This window comes from Bos javanicus, chromosome 14 (assembly GCF_032452875.1).
Source record: "Bos javanicus breed banteng chromosome 14, ARS-OSU_banteng_1.0, whole genome shotgun sequence".
NCBI classification, from domain to species: Eukaryota; Metazoa; Chordata; class Mammalia; order Artiodactyla; family Bovidae; genus Bos; species Bos javanicus.
The window spans coordinates 61,296,513-61,316,001 of NC_083881.1; the positions used below are offsets into that span (position 1 = coordinate 61,296,513).

Sequence of the window (19,489 nt, forward strand, 5' to 3'; positions counted from 1 at the left end):
ATCAGAAGTATCAGAAACACATAAATCATGTTTTAATTGTGCTTTTTTCATAAGAAATGACAGGATAGTTTAGGCAAAAATTCTGTTTTTAAAAGTATATACGAGTAAAATATAAAATGATACATTACATATCATGTTATTATAAACACAAAGATTTTCTCAACTAACTAAAGAATTAAAGTGAAAGTGAAGTAAAGTAGCTCAGTTGTGTCCGACTCTTTTCGACCCCCGTGGACTGTAGCCTACCAGGCTCCTCCGTCCATGGGATTCTCCAGGCAAGTATACTGGAGTGGGTTGCCATTTCCTTCTTCAGGAATCTTCCCGACCCAGGGATCGAACCCGGGTCTCCCGCATTGCAGGCAGATGCTTTACCATCTGAGCCACCAGGGAAGTTGCAAGAATTAAAAGCTACTCCCAATTCAGCAAAAGTTACTCTTCTTCTCCATATGAGAAGAACCTGTTCTTCTGACTCTATTCTTCAGTATCATTCATCTGCCTTTGCAATCTAACTTAATTTTTTAAAAGATCAGCTAAAGGAGGCACTTTACTATCAGTGTAACTGAAGCTAAAACTTGAGGAAACAACTCTTAGGACACTCATCCCAGTTTCAGCTGATGCCTAGGGAACATTTCCCTCTATTGGATTTTCTCACCTGAAATCTAATTTTAGCTTCATGATGAATTCAAAGATATTTCCAGGGAATGCCATGTTAAAATTAAATAGTGAAATAATACAAATGATAGCTTTTACCTGATAAGGACATGGGATATGGTACTGACGACAGTGGTCGGAGACCCAAGTTATCTCCCAGGTAATCCTGTTTACTTGCTCGTAGACGTAGCATCCCAGAAGAGTTACTAATGGCACGAGATACAGGCCACTGAAGACTCCAATTCGAATCATAAACTTCTTCAGTTTCTCTTGGTTCCGGCCATCGTGTTGTATAACTTGTCGAACGTGATTTAAGGAAATAATGCCAGCTAAGAGAAGAGACAGCCCGACAAACACACAGAGGCAGAGTGGCAAGAGGACGAAGTAGCGCGAAGCATCCAGGTCATAGAGGCCGACAAAGCAGACGCCGCTAATGTTGTCTCCTTCAACTTTGCTCATGGCAAGAAGCATAATGGTGAGAAAACCTGGTATTCCCCACGCAACAGCATGAAACCACACTGCGTTTTGTTCAATGGCCTCACAACTCCATTTTCTGCCAGCAGCTAAGAACCAAGTAATGGTGAGCATCACCCACCACACAGTGCCAGCCATGGTGAAAAAATACAAAAACATGAACAGAATGGTGCAAGCCTTATTTTGAGAGCCTAGAACAACTGTGTCACCAAGTTCCAGTTTCTCATCTGCCTTATTGCACGCTGTGCTGTTGCCTAGCAAGAATCCGATAAAGTACATAAGAGATACAATGCTGTAACAGACAGAGTAATATATAATAGGTCGCTCTGGGTATCTGAATCTTCTAACATCAATTAAAAAAGTAAGGAATGTGAAAAGCGTTGCACAGAGGCAAAATATTGAAACTATTCCAATAAAACTTTTTGCAAACTCGAGCTCATCGCTTTTAAAATACATGTTGGGGCATGGAGGTGCACATTGGTCAATTCCCAGAAACTTATAGCCTTGTCCCCCAGAAGTCTTAAGATGCCTTGGACACCAAAATCCAATGTCTCTTCGGATTTGTTCTGATTTCTTGTGAGGACCAAGAAGCTCTGTGTGTGGGTTAAAAGTTGCAGGAACAGACTCATCACAGTACTGTAATCTGTAAAGATTTAACAAAAAATAAAAGAAGCCAACATTTTTGAGTTACTAGTTTAATGCTATACTTCACAACTATAAAATATTCCTTATGCATTCATTTTAAAATTATTTTACTATTATTATCATTTTAAAATCTTTTGGCCCAGCCACATGGCATGTGGAATCTTAGTTCTCTGACCAGGGATTGAACCCACACCCCCTTTACTGGCAGCATGGACTCTTAACCACTGGGCTGCCAGGGAAGTCCCTTCTTATGCATTCATAACTGATGGGGAGACATACAACCTTAAGCAGATACAGGTTTACAGTTGGGGAGGAAGTTTTGAAATTGACTAAAAACTTGTAGTTGTTAATGGGGCCCCAATACACTAACATATATATTAAGTATCAAGCACGTGAACATGAAAATGCCCTTAATTGGAAAACGATCAATTAATAACTGTTAAATAAATTCTGATTTCAAGGCTAAGTGTTTAAGAAAGAATTTATCTTGATTGGTAGTCTCTAGACAAAAAGATGCTGGCTTATCTGTTTGAAATATTTTGAAATATAAGTCCTGGGGAAATGAATTTTTATTTTCTAATATCCATAAGCAAAGTAGATCAGCCACATAGTAAGGTGATGATAATTAAAATGAATGAAATGAGAACATTCCCTAGATGGAGAAGACCAAGTTCAAGTGATCTCTAAGTTTATGAAGAAGGGCAAGGAGATCACCAAGAGGAAGGCTGGGCCCAGCTGAACTCACGTCACCATTTCGTTGCGGTATGGTTGTTTGCCTCCCTGTTCAGGGCAGTCAAAAATGATACAAATGATGTTTCTGTTTTGTGCAGAACTTTATCACTGAGTTTCTACACACCAGAATTATTTTGGGGGAGCTACAAGGTTTAGAAATTAGTGGAGGACCTCCCTGGTGGGTCCAGTGGTTAAGATTCATGCTTCCAACACAGGAGGCATGGGTTTGATCCCTGGTTGGGGAACTAAGATTCCACATACCACATGGCCAAAAAGTTTAAAAATTAAAAAAAAAAGAAATTAGTGGAGATTTTAAAGGAGAATGCATTTTAAATATGCCTTAGAAAGACTAGAAAATAATAAAATATATGCCCATATAAAAACATGGATGTATCTACTAGTTTTTTCAAAAGGTAGTATATCAGTTTCACTTTATTACAGATACCGTTGGGACCCCTTCTCCTATTCTCTTTTCTCTCTCTCTTCCAAAGTATTCATTACTATGAGTTCAGTTTTTATTTCTCCTCCCTTACTATGCTTTTTCCAACTATAATGTTACACAGTATTGTTTTACAGGTTTTGAACTTTTTTGACACGGTGCTATATACATCATACTTTTTTTTACTTATAACTTTTAGATTTATCTATATTGACAGATGTAGGTCAACCACACTCATAACTGTATGGCAGTATTCTAGTATGTAAGTACGTCACGACTTATTTATTCTTACAATGGACTTTCAGACTTTTTCTCACTTAAAAAAACCTTTTATTTTTTTGGCTGTGATGGTTCTTCATTGCTTGAGAGGGCTTTTCCTAGTTTCAGAGAGTGAGGGTTACTCTTTGTTGGTGTGGGGGCTTCTCATTGCGTGGCTTCTCTTGCTGCGGAGCACAGGCTCTGGGCACATGGGCTTCAGTAGTTGCGGCTCATGGGCTCTAGGGTGTGGGGTCAGTAATTGTGGTGCATGGACTTAGCTGCTCTATTCCATGTAGTATCTTCCCAGACCAGTGTTCCTTGCAGTGCAAGGCAAATTCTTAACTAGTGGACCACCAGGGAAGCCCCCAGACTTTTTCTCATTTAAAAAAATCATGAGTAATGCTACAATAAGTATTCTTGCATATGATTCCTTGTTTGGGGAAAAGTTTCCATATAAGGGGATTTCCTAAAATGTACAGTAAGAACACCTTCACTTTACTATGTATTATCAGTTGTTCTAGAAAATGATTATACATCTAGCAGAAGTGGATGAGTTCCACAAAGGCTCTAGAGATTCTTTAGTCTATGGATAAAGAAACAAAAAGAGATCTGTCACCATCGTTCCCAGATTATATGAGGTCTCATTATGTGAGTAGAATATTTCAAATTACAAGCGTCCAATGTCTAAAGATTAGCAGATGAAAGTAATTAATCAAGACATAAGCAGAAAGGTCCATGAGTTGATAGTAATGCCAGTTCCCCCCAGTTTAGAGCAAAGGCATCTTCATTCATTCTCAAAGAACTTTGCACCCTCACTCACTGTATTAGCACAGGTGTAATTGTGCATTTAATTTTATGCTTATTTGATTACTCTCTATTCCTCCCACCCCACTGTAAGTTCTCTAAAAATAAGAACCAAGTCTGGTTTTGCTCACCATGGTGTACAGTGCTGATATACAAGTGCCTAACATATATTACAATGGCAACTCATTCCAGTACTCTTGCCTGGAAAATTCCATGGGTGGAGGAGCCTGGTGGGCTGCAGTCCATGAGGTCCCTGGGAGTCAGACAGTCCCTGAGTGACTTCACTTTCACTTTTCACTTTCATGCATTGGAGAAGGAAATGGCAACCCACTCCAGTGTTCTTGCCTGGAGAATCCCAGGGACAGGGGAGTCGGACACGACTGGAGCGACTTAGCAGCAGCAGCAGCAACATATATCAAGTGTGCAATAAACAGTTGTTGACAAATAATGAAAGCTTGTCACTAACATTCTTGAAAATTAATACCAATATGAAAATACCATTAGTAGCTTTCAGCTGAAAACATAATTTACCTATCACATTCAAGTTCCTCAGGCCATCGGATCCCAAAAGTGTCCATTAATTTCTTGCAATCAGAATACACTTTCTCACAAAATTTCCGACAGGGTGGAACCACATGAATTTGCTCAGTGCAGGTTGGTACAAAAGCTTTGCAAAGGAAAGTTTCAACATTTGGTGAACATTCCAGATTTGCAAGAGGAAGAAAAATCTATTAAAAAAAATAATAAGAGGTTAGAAAACATTTTAATACAACAAATGAGTTTTTTAGCATATACTTTTTCACTTAGACTCCAAAAGAATTTTAAATCTCACTCTCAATACAATCAAATCTGAGGAGATAAGTGTTTAATTGGACATAAGAACCCTTCATACACAGTGGAATATTAATTTATACAATTATGCATTTTTGAAGCAGACATTAGGGTTAAATCAAAAGTATGAGTTGATTGGTAGATGAAATAAATTATACAAATATTCAATTTATAAGTATATGCTCCCTGGAGGAGGAAATGGCAACCCACTCCAGTAGTCGTGAATGGAAAATTGCATGCACAGAGGAGCCTGGTGGGTGATAGTCCATGGGGCTGCAGAGAGTCAGACATGACTGGGCATGCATGCAAGTATATCTTAAAATATCCTGTCACTATACTGAGCATACTGGAGAATAAAGGAATGTTTGGGGTGGAGGGAACAGCATGAAAAATGGCATGAGGATCATAAGAATATGGTGGATTCAGGGAAAGAAGTTCAGTATTACTAGAATACAAGGTCAAATACTTGAAGTCAAGGATGTAGTAGACAGAGATGAGACTGAAGAAGAGGTTCCTTGACCTGATCACAGAGAGCACAGATGACATGCTAAATTGCTTGGATTATAAAAGAAGGAGTGGGATACTAGGAGAATTTTAAGCAAGAGATGTCTACAGTCTGACAGCTGTGTTTGAATGCTAGTTCCACATTTACTAGTTTTATAACTCTGGCAGGTAACTTAAATTCACTGTGCCTTAGTTTCTTAATCTGTAAAATGGCAATAATAATAGTACTTGTCTCACAAGATTGTTATGAATACAAGGTTAATAAATGTAAAGCGCTTAGAACAGTGTCGAGCATATAGTTACGTACTCAATATTCAACCTAGTGGCTCAGATGGTAAAGCATCTGCCTGCAATGCAGAAGACCTGGGTTTAATTCCTGGGTTGGGAAGATCCCCTGGAAAAGGGAATGGCAACCTACTCCAGTATTCTTGCCTGGAGAATTCCACAGACAGAGGAACCTGGTGGGCTACAGTCTGTGGGATGGCAAAGAGGCGGGCACGACTGAGTGACTAACACACACACACACAAGATTGTTATGAATACAAAGTTAATAAATGTAAGGTGCTTAGAACAGAGTCTGGCATAAGGTACTCAAGAAATGTTAGTTGTTGTGACTATTACCCTTTAGGGAGTGTGGATAGGTTCTGGAAAAACACGGTAGACTGAGCACACATGTTTATCTCCTTTCCCCCCTCCCTGCTTCCTTATTAACAGGACAGATCCATTAGTAAGCGAACAAGAGAAACTACTTTAGCATATCAGAGTTCTCCAAAGAACAAACATGAAACAAAACAACAAAAAAAGAAAGCCCCAAACGTTGAGCGACAGAAAGCTACTAGAGGAGTGCTAAGTGACTTAATGGGACAAAGCTGGAGTGGAGGGATTCACATGAGAATGAGCTGATTCGTTTGCCCTAAAGAATCTGAGAGTCTCAGTTCTTTGAAGCACAGAGTAGCATAAAAGGCTACAACTGGAGGAACGTTTACGTATTAGTTCCTCATTATGTCACCCCCCGCCCCTACCCAGGCAGCCAGATGACCACTGCTTTCTACCAAGGTTGTTTCCAGAAGAGATGGAACTTGGATGGAACGTTCGGCACTTGGGTATCAGGCACAGAGCAGGGCAAAAGCACGATCCACAGTGAAGGGAGGGACTGAGGAACAGGCTGCCTGTGGAAACGGGAAGCCCTCGCCTTCTTCTGCTCTGTTTCCCAAAGGCCGGCAAACGGGCAGATACCTACCATCCCCAAAGTTTGGGAAAAACCCAAACGCTTTGGAGAAAAGACTTCTACACACTGACAATGAAAAAGCTAGTTGCCCACCAGTAACAAGGCCCATTCACTCACACAGAGCTTTTCAGTGCCCCACACAAACATACCGGGCAGCCAAGCATCATCAGGCATCTGAAGAAAACACCACAAAAGACAGAAACTAAAATAAGCGAGCGGATAAAATGAAATGTGGAGGAAACAGAGATTATCCAGGGAATAGAAGAAAACAAATCACAAAACAAACAAAAGCCTTAATAAGTTAAATGAGAAGCTATTGCTTCCATTAAAAAGAATAAGATGGTAAGAAAAATTAAAAAACAAGATAGCTGAAATTAAAAACTCTATAGAAGCACTAGAAGATAAAGCTGAAAGAAGAGACAGCCCATAGGACTACCAGTCCACGCGTTCAACTCCTGACTAAAGGACTTTCAGAAATAAACAAGGAAGATGGGAGTGGGAGTGACAACCAAATAAAGAAATTAAGAATATTTTTCAGAACGGAAGGATGCCAGTTTCCACATTGGAAATGTTGGCAGCACATTGCAATCCTGCCACTAAAACATGTCTGGGCTAAAATGTCAGTCAACAAACTCTTTTACATTCTCTTCTCAGGTGATGACTTTATTCCTAGTTCACTGAAAAGTCAGAAATAATCAGAAGATAATTTCTACTAACCTACTTTATCTATATTCCCTTTCTTCTACTATTTCAATGGTTGAATGGCTTGAACTCATAACCAAGTCCTGCACTTGTACACTGGATCCCTTCCCACTTTTCTAATCAAGGACTTTCCTCCGGTAATGGTCTCCTATTCTTGCAATAATTTCCCCCCTCTGTTACAGTGATTCCACCATACAAACTTACTCTATTATCTCTAACCATAAAAAAAAAAATCTTTCCTTGACTCCATATACCCACTCCAACTCAGGTATCATTTCTTTTTTTCTTCCTCTTTATAAAAAAAAAACAAAAAACACCTGAAAATAGTTACCTTTACCCACTTTCTTCAATTCTGCTTTTCCATTTCCTTTCGAGCCCACTCTCCAATCTGGTTTTGTCTGCATACTTCAGTGAAACTGCTTGTCAGAGTTACCAATAAGCTTCAAATTGTCAAATCCAATGGTCAATTCTGAGTCCTCATTCTACTCAACTCTTAACATTTGACACAGTAGATCCTGCCCTCCTCCTAAGATACTTTTTTCAACTGACTTCTAGAATACGAATTTTCCTGAATTTCTATGGATCTCATTCTTCTGATTTCTTCCATTCCTCTTCTGATTTCTTCCATTTCCCAACTGGAAATACTGAAGTACTCCAGGGCTCACTCCTCAGACCTCTGTCTACTTTCTGTATACTCAACTCCTCAGGAGAAACAAATCCAGAATCACGGTCTTAAACACCATCTCTCCATGAAGGATTCACAATTTCTGGCCTCTATCTTGCCTGTGAATCCTAGACTTGAATGACCATTTGCCTTGTGGACAGCTCCACTTGGATGTCAACATGCATCTCAAACCTAACACATTGAAAACACAACTCAAACCCACTGAGTTGGTATCCACCAAACACTTCCTTAGTCTCCCCATTTCAGTGAGCTGGTGCCACCATTCGCCAAGTTACTCAGGCCAAGAATCTAAAGATTCATCCTCCAATTAAAATAAATAAATTCATATTTAAAAAAATAATAAAGATTCATCCTCTAGTCCTCTCCTTTTCTCACTCCACAGCCAATCCATCAGCAAATCCATTGGCTCTCCCTTCAAAATATATCTCACATGTGACCATTTGTTGTTGCTGTTGTTTAATTGCTCAGTTGTGTCTGACTATTTGCAACCCCCATGGACTGCAGCATGCCAGGCCTCCCTGTCCTTCACCATCTCCCAGAGCTTGCTCAAACTCATGTCCATTGAATCAGTGATGCCATCCAACCATCTCATCCTCTTCTGTCCCCTTCTCCTTCTGCCTTCAATCTTTCCCAGCATCAGGGTCTCTTCCAATGAGTCGGCTCTTTGCATCAGGTGCCCAAAGTATTGGAGTTTCAGTTTCAGCATTCAGTTCAGTTCAGTTCAGGTCAGTCGCTCAGTCGTGTCTGACTCTTTGCGACTCCAAGAATCGCAGCACGCCAGGCCTCCCTGTCCATCACCAACTCCCGGAGTTCACTCACACTCACGTCCATCGAGTCGGTGATGCCATCCAGCCATCTCATCCTCTGTCGTCCCCTTCTCCTCCTGACCCCAATCCCTCCCAGCATCAGAGTCTTTTCCAATGAGTCAACTCTTCGCATGAGGTGGCCAAAGTACTGGAGTTTCAGCTTTAGCATCATTCCTTCCAAAGAAATCCCAGGGCTGATCTCCTTCAGAATGGACTGGTTGGATCTCCTTGCAGTCCAAGGGACTCTCAAGAGTCTTCTCCCACACCACAGTTCAAAAGCATCAATTCTTTCAGCATTAGTCCTTCCAAAGAATATTTTGGACCTATTTCCTTTAGGATTGACTGGTTTCATCTCCTTGCAGTCCAGGGGACTCTCAAGAGTCTTCTCCAGCATCACAGTTCGAAGGCATCAATTCTTCGGTGCTCAGCCTTCTTTATGGTCCAACTCTCACATTACTACTGTAAAAACCATAGCTTTGACTATATGGACTCACTGTTATTAATTTACTACATCTAAGCCAGTATATATTTCACCTAGACTACTGAAATAGTCCTAACAGATCTCACTGGGCTTCCCCGGTGGCTCAGTGGTAAAGAACCAGCTTCTAAAGAAGGAGTCTCAGAGAGAAGGGTTCGATCACTGCATCATGAAGATCCCCGGAGAAGGAAGGGAATGGCTACCCACTCCAGTATTCTTGCCTGGTAAATATGAGGGACAGAGGAGCCTGGCGTGCTAATCCATGGGGTTGCAAAAACGTTGAGCAACCAAACAAAAATAGGTCTCACTACTTACCACTCTTGCTAATCTTACAGTCGATTTCTCTGATTCTTTAAAATGCAAATTTATCCTTGTCCAAAAGACCCCAAAGGAAAAAAATTTCAAAGTCCTTATTCAGTCCTATAAGGCCTTAACTTCCCTGACCTTTGGCTATGTCTCCAGTCTCATTTTCTAACTCTTTCTCTTACTCCACTGCCACCAGACTGGCTTTCTGCCTCTCGGCATTGCATGTGTATGTCAGGATCCTGCATTTGCTTTTCTCTTCATCTGGAACACTTTTCCTCCAGGTAGTCACACAGCTTGTGTCTTGGCTCAACTGTTACCTCAGAGAGGCATACCCTGCCAGCCCTACATAAAAATTATACTGTCTTTCTCTGGTTCGTTACTATGTTTTATATTTCTTTATAGTCCTTATCATTATTAAACATCTCATTATATTACCAGTTTTATATATTCTCTAGTTTATTTTTGGGCTCCAAAATCACTGCAGATGGTGACTGCAGCCATGAAATTAAAAGACACTTGCTCCCTGGAAGAAAAGCTATGACCAACTTAGACAGCGTATTAAAAAGCAGAGACATTATTTTGCTGACAAAGGTCTGTCTAGTCAAAGCTATGGCTTTTCCAGTAGTCATGTATGGACGTGAGGGTTGGACTATAAAGAAGGCTGAGAGCCAAAGAATTGATGCTTTTGAACTGTGGTGCTGGAGAAGACTCTTGAGAGTCCCTTGGACTGCAAGAAGATCCAACCAGTCAATCCTAAAGGAAATCAGTCCTGAATATTCATTGGAAGGACTGATGCTAAAGCTGAAACGCCAATACTTTGGCCACCTGATGCGAAGAGCCAACTCATTGGAAAAGATCCCGATGCTGGGAAAGATTGAAGGCAGGAGGAGAAGGGGACGACAGAAGATGAGATGGTTGGATGGCATTACCAACTCGATGGACATGAGTCTGAGCAAGCTCCAAGAGCTGGTGATGGACAGGGAGGCCTAGCATACTGCAGTCCATGGCACTGGAAAGAGTTGGACATGACTGAGCAACTGAACTGATATATTCTCTAGTTTATTTCTCCCTTCACTGTCAGAAGGTAAATTCCACAAAGGGAAGGGATTTCGTCTGTTTTTTTACTGCTGTATCCACAGTGCCTAGAACCATTTGTGTGAGTGTAGAACAATGACAACCCACTCCAGTACTCTTGCCTGGAAAATCCCATGTATGGAGGAGCCTGGTGGGCTGCAATCCATGGGGTTGCGAAGTGTCGGACATGACTGAGCGACTTCACTTTCACTTTTCACTTGCATGCACTGGAGAAGGAAATGGCAACCCACTCCAGTGTTCTTGCCTGGAGAATCCCAGGGACGTGGGAGCCTGGTGGGCTGCCGTCTATGGGGTCACACAGAGTCGGACACGACTGAAGTGACTTAGCAGCAGCAGCAGAGTGATTTATCTATAAATATTTACTGAATAAATGATAACTATCCAGAGTAATGAATGAACAATGACAAGGCATGTCAAAAAATTTCAAACCACCAAAATGAAGAAAAGATCATAAATATTTCCAAAATATCAAATATTCTGAATATTTGATAATATCAGATGTCAGAAGACAATGCCGAAATAATTCATAAAATTCTGAAGGAGCATTACTTTCAATCTAGAATTCTACACCCAACCAAACATTTAGGTGACAGTAAAATAATGACCTTTTGGGCCCTGTGAGGAAGCAAATTTTTAACTTTCAAATATGCCTTTTAAGGAAGCAACTAGAGGATATAATATTCCTAAAACCAACTGAAGGAGTATATGAGTAAATCAGGAAGGAAAATGACATGGGACTCGGGAATTAGTTGACCCAACACTAAGAATGGCAAGAGGAAGCCACAGAACAACAGCTGAGAATCTACATCAAGCAGCCAGAGTGTACTGATAAGAGGACAGGCAGACAGCAAAGGAGGAAGATCTCCAAGGGGCTGGAAGTGGGGGACTGGAACTGACAGATTATATGATATTCTGAGCATCTGGGATAATTACTGCTATATGTCTAACAGGCCTGCTGGAACACCTGAAAAAAAAATCAGCCATAGGTACACAGGAAACAAAGCAAATGGGGAAAGATGCAAATGCTGCATTAACTGCGGGGCGGGGGTGGTGGCAGAGGAATTACAGAAGTAAATGTAATCAAAGTATACTGCTTGATTCAGCAGTGCAACATACTGTATTAGGTTGAGAGACATAAAAGTGGAAGAATAAGATAAATAAATTATCAACTACCATAATGGAGGAAAGACTGAACAGATACTGCCTGAAGTTGTGAACTGATTAATCAATAAATAACAAACTAAGCATATTAGGTAGAATATGGCCTACGTAGCAAGGGAATACCCAAAAGCGCTCAAAGTACCTGCCACGGGGGAGGAGGATTGGGTGGAGATAGAGAATAGTGGGCAAGGATTGTTGTTTTCCTGTTAAAAGTCCTTAATTCTGAGAGTTTTTTCCCAGCTTTACTCAGGTATAACTGATGTATGATAAACTGAACATGCATAAAGTGCATTCCTTGATAGGTTTTAAAATCATTGCCATAATCAAGGTACCAATTATCCATCACTACCACAAGTTTCCTCTTGCCTATTGGTAATCCCTCCCTCCTATCCCCTCTCTCATCAACACCCTCTCTCCCACCCATAACCTTCCCTGGCAATCACTAATCTATATTCTATTGCTATATAGTGGTATTTTTCTAGAATTTTACATAGAGGGAATCATACAGTATGTATTCTTTTTTGTCTGGCTTCTCTCACTTAGCATCATTTTGAGGTTCATCCATGTTGTTCTGTACATCAACACTTCATTCTTTACAACTGCCGAGTAGTTCTCTACTGTACTGGGCTTCCTGATGGTAAAGAATCCCTGCAATGCAGGAGAACTGAGTTTGATCCCTGAGTCTGAAAGTTCTCCTGGAAAAGGGAATGGCAACTCATTCCACTATTCTTGTCTGGAAAGTTCCATGGACAGAGGAGCCTGGCAGGCTACAGTTCAAAGGATTGCAAAGAATTGGACACGACTGAGAGACTAACACAAACACTCTATTGTATGGCTATATCAAAATTTGCTTACCCATACTCCTGTTGATGGACAGTAAGAACTGCCCATGGGACATGTGAATGTCTGTATCTACTAACAGGAAGTTAAATAAAAGGAGCTCTTCAGGTAAGAGATTAGGTTAAGGTTACAGATTTGCAAGTCATCGTTATAAAAATGGTAACTAAAACTATTGAATGAAATTATCCAAAGAGAACATGTAGAGTAAGATGAAAAATCTGAATCAAGGGGGAATGCACTGATCTTATAGAATATATTCTTTCTTTCCAAATGCCACTGAAATGTGAGAAAATGTTTAAAGATAAAAAAGAAAATCTATAGAAAATCTATAGCTACACAAAAAATAGGGAAAGGGTCTCATCAGTGAACTATGAACATTGAACTATGAACACTGAGACACCTCTGAAAAATAAAAAGGAGAATGAAGACTTCTACTTTCAGCACTGTGACCAATTAGACATCTCTGGCTACAAAACATTCAGATTCCAGACAAACTGCAACAGATAAAACTTTAAAATACACTGCTGAGCACTGCATTAACCTAATAAAATGGCACAAAATATATAAGATGCAAAGCAACAAACTACAAGGAGAAGTGGATAATTCCATGATCACAATGGGAAATTTCAATGCATAATTCTTAGTAAATGAAAGACCAAGTAGACAAAAAAATTAGTTAAGTAAATATGAGATGTGATTCAGTTCAGTTCAGTTCATTCGCTCAGTCATGTCCTACTCTTTGCAACCTCATGAACTGCAGCACGCCAGGCCTCTCTGTCCATCACCAACTCCCGGAGTCCACCCAAACCCATGTGCATTGAGTCAGTGATAACTCCAGCCATCTCATCCTCTGTCGTCCCCTTCTCCTCCTGCCCCCAATCCCTCCCAGCATCAGGGTATTTTCCAATGAGTCAGCTCTTCGCATTAGGTGGCCAAAGTATTGGAGTTTCAGCTTCAGCATCAGTCCCTCCAATGAACACCCAGGATTGATCTCCTTTAGGATGGACTGGTTAGTCCTTTAGGATGGACTGGTTAGACCTCCTTGCAGTCCAAGGGACTTTCAAGAGTCTTCTCCCACACCACAGTTCAAAAGCATCAATTCTTCAGCGCTCAGCTTTCTTCACAGTCCAACTCTCACATCCATACGTGACCACTGGAAAAACCATAGCCTTGACTAGACGGACCTTTGTTGGCAAAGTAATGTCTCTGCTTTTGAATATGCTATCTAGGTTGGTCATAACTTTCCTTCCAAGGAGTACACTGCAGTGAACAAGTCTGGTTTAAAGGCATGCCCAACTATTAGAGGACAAGAGCTGTGGAGGACTTTGGACCAGTACAGAGTTCATCTTGCCCTGATGGGGCAAGTGACTGAGCAAAGAGAGGGCTGCCATGATTATACACTGAAAGTCAAAGTTGCTCAGTTGTGTACGACCCTTTGCGACCCCATGGACAGTATAGTTCATGGAATTCTCCAGGCCAGAATACTGGAGTGGGTAGCCTTTCTCTTCTCCAGGGGATTTTCCCAACCCAGGGATCGAACCGAGGTCTCCCGCATTGCAGGCGGATTCTTTACCAGCTGAGCCAAAAGGGAAGCCCAAGAATACTGGAGTGGGTAGCCTATCCCTTCTCCAGCAGATCTTCCCAACCCAGGAATCAAACTGGGGTCTTCTGCATTGCAGGCAGATTATTTACCAACTGAGCTATGAGGGAAATAAGGGAGATACACTGCATCTCCCTTATTTGAATGATCCTGAAGCCTAAACCACTAACAGGAGCTAGCTGGAGAGCAAACAGTAGAGTACTTTTTCCATTTTCTCTGTCCCGAGGGGGAGAATGCCCAGCCTGTGTGGGTATCCTCCTCTGGGACTGAGGTGGAACAGGGGAGGCGTGAGCAACTTGTAGCGTTTACCTCTTTGTTTGCTGTCCCAAGAGAGCCTGCTGCTGCTGCTGCTAAGTCGCTTCAGTCGTGTCCGACTCTGTGTGACCCCATAGATGGCAGCCCACCAGGCTTCCCAACCCCTGGGATTCTCAAGGCAAGAACACTGGAGTGGGTTGCCATTGCTTTCTCTGCAAGACAGCCTAGTTCCTACAAATTCTGAGTCTCTGGAAATTGAATCTTATGATGGAAAGAATTAAAACACACTGTGTTTAAGTCTTCTAACCCAACAGCTATAAATAAATTGAGGGTCAGCACTTTAGAACTATTATTGTCCTGGGTGGACAAAATGAAACTAACACATGTACCTTTTGCTGCTGCTGCTGCTAAGTCGCTTCAGTCATGTCTGACTCTGTGCGACCCCATAGATGGCAGCCCACCAGGCTCCCCCGTCCCTGGGATTCTCCAGGCAAGAACACTGGAGTGGGTTGCCATTTCCTTCTCCAATGCATGCAAGTGAAAAGTGAAAGTGAAGTTGCTCAGTCGTGTCCGACTCTTCACGACCCCATGGACTGCAGCCTACCAGGCTCCTCCATCCATGGGATTTTCCAGGCAAGAATACTGGAGTGGGGTGCCATTGCCTTCTCTGGTACCTTTTGCTACATTAAAACAATTTTCTTATGGGGCAAATACGGCAAGTCACATCCTCTGTCTAATCCTTCTACAGTGTCAACACTGGTTAATCCAATAACGTTGTTTATGCAGTCCACAGGGATAAATCAGATGTTGACAACTCAAGACACCTTTAGTGGCCAGGCAGATAAATTCAAAAGGGTAGGAGTAGTTGGGTAGCAGCTGCTGCTCACTTCTAGTAGACTGTTATCAGGGAGTGGGAACACAGAACTCTCCAGTATTTCAAGTTTTCATAAGAAAACAGAATCTGGATTTGTATGAGAAGTCTCCAAATAAAAAGAAAACTTAATGTGAACATGTAAAATAATGTACAGGACAAACAAAGCATGTCTTCAGGTCTGATCCAGTGTGGACTACTAATGTTCACGCTCCGTTACAAGCTAATAGCTGTTTAGAATTTTAGACTTGGGAGGGACTTTGTTTTTAAAACGTGTGTATGTATGTGTGCATTCTGCCAAGGAATAGTTTCTTTAAGTAAGAGGTACAAAGAGGCGTAAAACATTCAGTAAATAAAAGCACAGCTGCACTGGCTGAACAGGAAGCCCTCCCTCTGAGACACCTCTCACTGTTCCCCTTTCCCTCCAGTAACCTCAGAGCACCTCCAGAGACCACGTCTGAAAAGTACCAACCTAATCCAAACCCTCAGACTACAAGTGAAAACATGGAATCCAATTCTTATGGAAATCGTTATTGCAATCCCCACAACCAGTCTGAATTAGACTTTAAGGGCCTTATCCCCGAGCTAATGTTACTGATTGTAAGTGAGAGCTTTGATTTATTCAGCACCTACCATAAACCAGCACCTACCGTAAACTGTGCTTTTTCATATACCAGGTCTTTTCACAGCAAGTCTGTGAAGGGACATTCTTATTTCCACCTCATAGACGGGGACACAGAGACTCCAAGAGCACCTTTTATAGAGTCAGTAAGTAGTCAGCGGCAACCAGGACAGGAACCTGGGTCCATACGACTCCAGATTTGTCCTCTGCAACCCTGATGCTAAGCTGCCACCCAGCTCTCCCTGAAAACTACTCTTCCCCAAAGCACAACACAGGCAGGAATGCCAACGTGAGTGGAGGCGAAGAAGGGTATCAAAAGAGGGCCGAGTCGCCTAACATAAAACAAAACCAAGGTGCACAGGACACATTACTCAAAGACAATAAAACCTTAAACTATGTTTATCATATTCTGCATGATACATGCACCTCCTGAAGCTGGTAATTCTGGAACAGGTAATTTTATAACACATAATAGCACTTTAAATAATGGGTAGTCAGCCCGTTAATGAACTCATCCCAAATGGTTGTAAAAACAGAAGCATATTTCCCTCTTCTTTTAAATAAAATTCTTGATAGAAATCATCTATGTTCTTCCATAAAATGTCCTGGGTTTCATTATCAGAAACCAAACCTTGACTGAGGCAGAAAGACTACTAACATGACTCACTGTGACATTTCCTGTGTCCTTAACCTTGTACTCAGGATATCATCATGTTATTTAACTAGTATTTAGCATGGCAGGATTTTATCTAATTCTTTGCTGGAAATAACGCCAGCGCTGTAGTTATGGTCCCAGCTCTGCCATTAACTATTGGTGTCACCTCTGGCAGGAAACTTTCTGTCTTTGAGTCTCAGAACATTCATCAGGAAAATAAATGTGATGAACTCCAGGATGGCCTCTGAGGACACTTTGTGTCTCAAAAAGTTTATGAAGAAGCTGACAAAGACGTGACTAGCAGAGGCAGACATACATTTCAAAGCAACTGTTGGTACTACGATGAACATTTCTCCTTGTCAGTTAACTAACTCTGTCTACTGAGCTCTAGCGTGAACATTTTCATTTCCATCTGCCCAGAAGTACAATTCTGGGGAATCCCAAAGTAGGTGGAATGCTGCACAAACTCAAGGATGGATGCAACCTGACAACAAAAATACAGACACAAAATCTAAGCTAGGCCATTCTTCCAGGTGTTGAGATTCTTGTACCAAAGAACAGTCAGATTCCTTGATGCATCTGCAGTGGGATCAGTAATATGCACGGGGCCAAAATAAGTGTCCAGGGACAATGGTTCAGGAAGTGCCCACTGGCGCTGGTGACGGGGTGATCTTGTGGCATGATCTTAACTGTGTGTTGTTCCTCTTTGCTTCTCTCTGGTTCTCCAGCCTCTCCAATGATCCGACAAGCCACCCAACATCCATCCATTTTCTGCTTCAGTTAGTCAAAGTGGGGTTCTATTGTTTGCAACCAAGAAGACCAGCCAGCATGGCAATAATATAAAGAATGAGTTGTAAACGACCTCAGAGAAATGAGAAGAATTCTAGAACTAGTTTTCCGGCCTAACCGGGGCCAAAAGCGAGTGAACGTTCTATTAGTGTTTAAAGATGGAAATCTGGAAGCCCGTGGTATGTAGCAGAAAAGCAATTAACTGCGTTATCTTATAATCACTCAGATTCAAAGAACTTCTTAGAATGATGTGCCCAGTGGAGACAAGGCTGAGTGGTTGCTACCAGAGACGCCGAGAAAGGTATAAAGAGTGTCATGTACTCAAGGCCCGTGGGCTGAAGTGAGTGCTTCTAAGGGCACTGTTCGGCTTAGGAAGACAGTGACAAACTGGCACCCCTGAATTCTCGGTTCAAGGTGTGGGGTGCAACACAAGGATTAAAGGCCACTCCAGACTGGTAGGTGCCACCTTTAGTAAGCAAGAAAACACACACGTGAGGCCTGTCTCGGGCAGTTACAAGATGACCTCCGCACCTGCCCGCCAGAATCTTAACTGGGCTCAGTCACACAGACCATCCACTGGCCTCAGTACCGCTTTACTGTCTCAAGGCTGAAGGTGAAAACCAAAGGTACGGACTGATCCTGCAGGTTGCCAAATTACATCAGTTAAATTTGCTTCCCTTTCGTAGAAGAGATCTAATGATATAGTGATAAGGAGGGATACTGTGATGAGTGGGACCTCAAGATGTGACATGGGGATACACGACAAGGTTCAGAGTACCCAGGCAGGATTCTAAACCCACAGCCCTCAAGGCAGACCCTCATCCCTTGTCTGCTGGGGCGCTCCTCTGAAAGATATACTTTGTAACAAGAAAACAAATAGCCTCATACCCCATTCCCACCATTCTTCAATGTCTTCATCTGTAGGTAGAGTTCTACCCACTGTGCTCTGGAAAGGTCAAGTCAAACTTAAATCTGGAAAAAGGATTATATATTGTTTATAAGACACTATACATTTACATTGGTTTGAGGGTGCTAGATTATGGAGGAAAGGACGAAATTTTAGATGGGGCTAAGATATACTGACACAAATGTATTGATTCTGGATTCAATGTTGTAGCTTCAGAGCTGGTCTTTTGGGGGTTAGATGATCAGTGGGTTTTTGACAGGGGCTTGGTGGGATCTTGTTGGAGGAGATAACGGGGAGGACGTGACCCATGAGCTAGGCCCTGGCAGCTGGAGGTCTCTCATCCCCTCTTCTGTCCTTGGAAGTTATGTTCACTGGCTTTCCCAGCCCTAGAAGCTGCCCAAGACTCATAGTCTGCCCAAGTACCATACAGGCTTCCCGGATAAACATTTTTATGGTTGAAGTAGCCAAATTAAAAATATTAGAGATCTCCCTCTACCATGGCAGGAAATCAAAAGCAATACTGCAGATGGGGCTTTCAGAGATAAGTAATGCCCATCTTCATGGGTAGCAATTCTTGGCATTTGTCCATTTTAACTGGATATGTTATTAATATATTGTCTTGAGCAACCTTAATCAAATGTATAAGGTAGTTTTACAGATGTGGTCTTTTTAATGCAAGAAATCAGTACACCCTTGGCAACACATATGCAGCTTGAATTTGGCCAATGCTTTTTCCTCCAAAAGGAATTTCCTTTCACCCTAGAAAGGAGAGCAACACGTCCTCACCAACTTGCCTCAGAGTGTTCTCAGAGTGCTCCCTGAAGCAGCAGCAGCAGCAGCAGCCCCTGGAAACTTGTTAGAAAGGCAAATTCTCCATCCCGCATCAGACCTACTGATTCGGGAGGTGGGGTCAGTGATCTGTGTTTTAACAAGCCCGACAGATGATTCTGACGCACGCTAGAGGGTGAGGAACACCACCTTGGAGTAACATCAGCTCTTCAGCTCTGTGCCTTAATTTCATTTGACCAGAGACTAGAGACTCTAAGCATATTACTGTTTCATAGGCCATCACACTAGCCCATCTTATTTAGGACAGAAAGCTGGTGAGGCCATAGATACATCCCAATGAGGATATGAACCCTACATAAATA

The 19,489-nt window shown here is 41.9% G+C and overlaps 1 protein-coding gene across 2 annotated transcripts in view; it reads right to left on the reverse strand.

Moving 5' to 3' along the window:
- Nucleotides 1-19,489, reverse strand: part of FZD6 (frizzled class receptor 6) — a 38,570-nt gene that overhangs the window by 6,536 nt on the left and 12,545 nt on the right. For both annotated transcript variants that reach the window (XM_061439232.1, XM_061439233.1), the window contains exons 3-4: nucleotides 4,535-4,731; nucleotides 751-1,768 (exon numbers count right to left, since the gene is read on the reverse strand). In XM_061439232.1, the coding sequence (XP_061295216.1) occupies nucleotides 751-1,768; nucleotides 4,535-4,731 (1,215 nt within the window). The remainder of the gene's footprint in view (nucleotides 1-750; nucleotides 1,769-4,534; nucleotides 4,732-19,489) is intronic.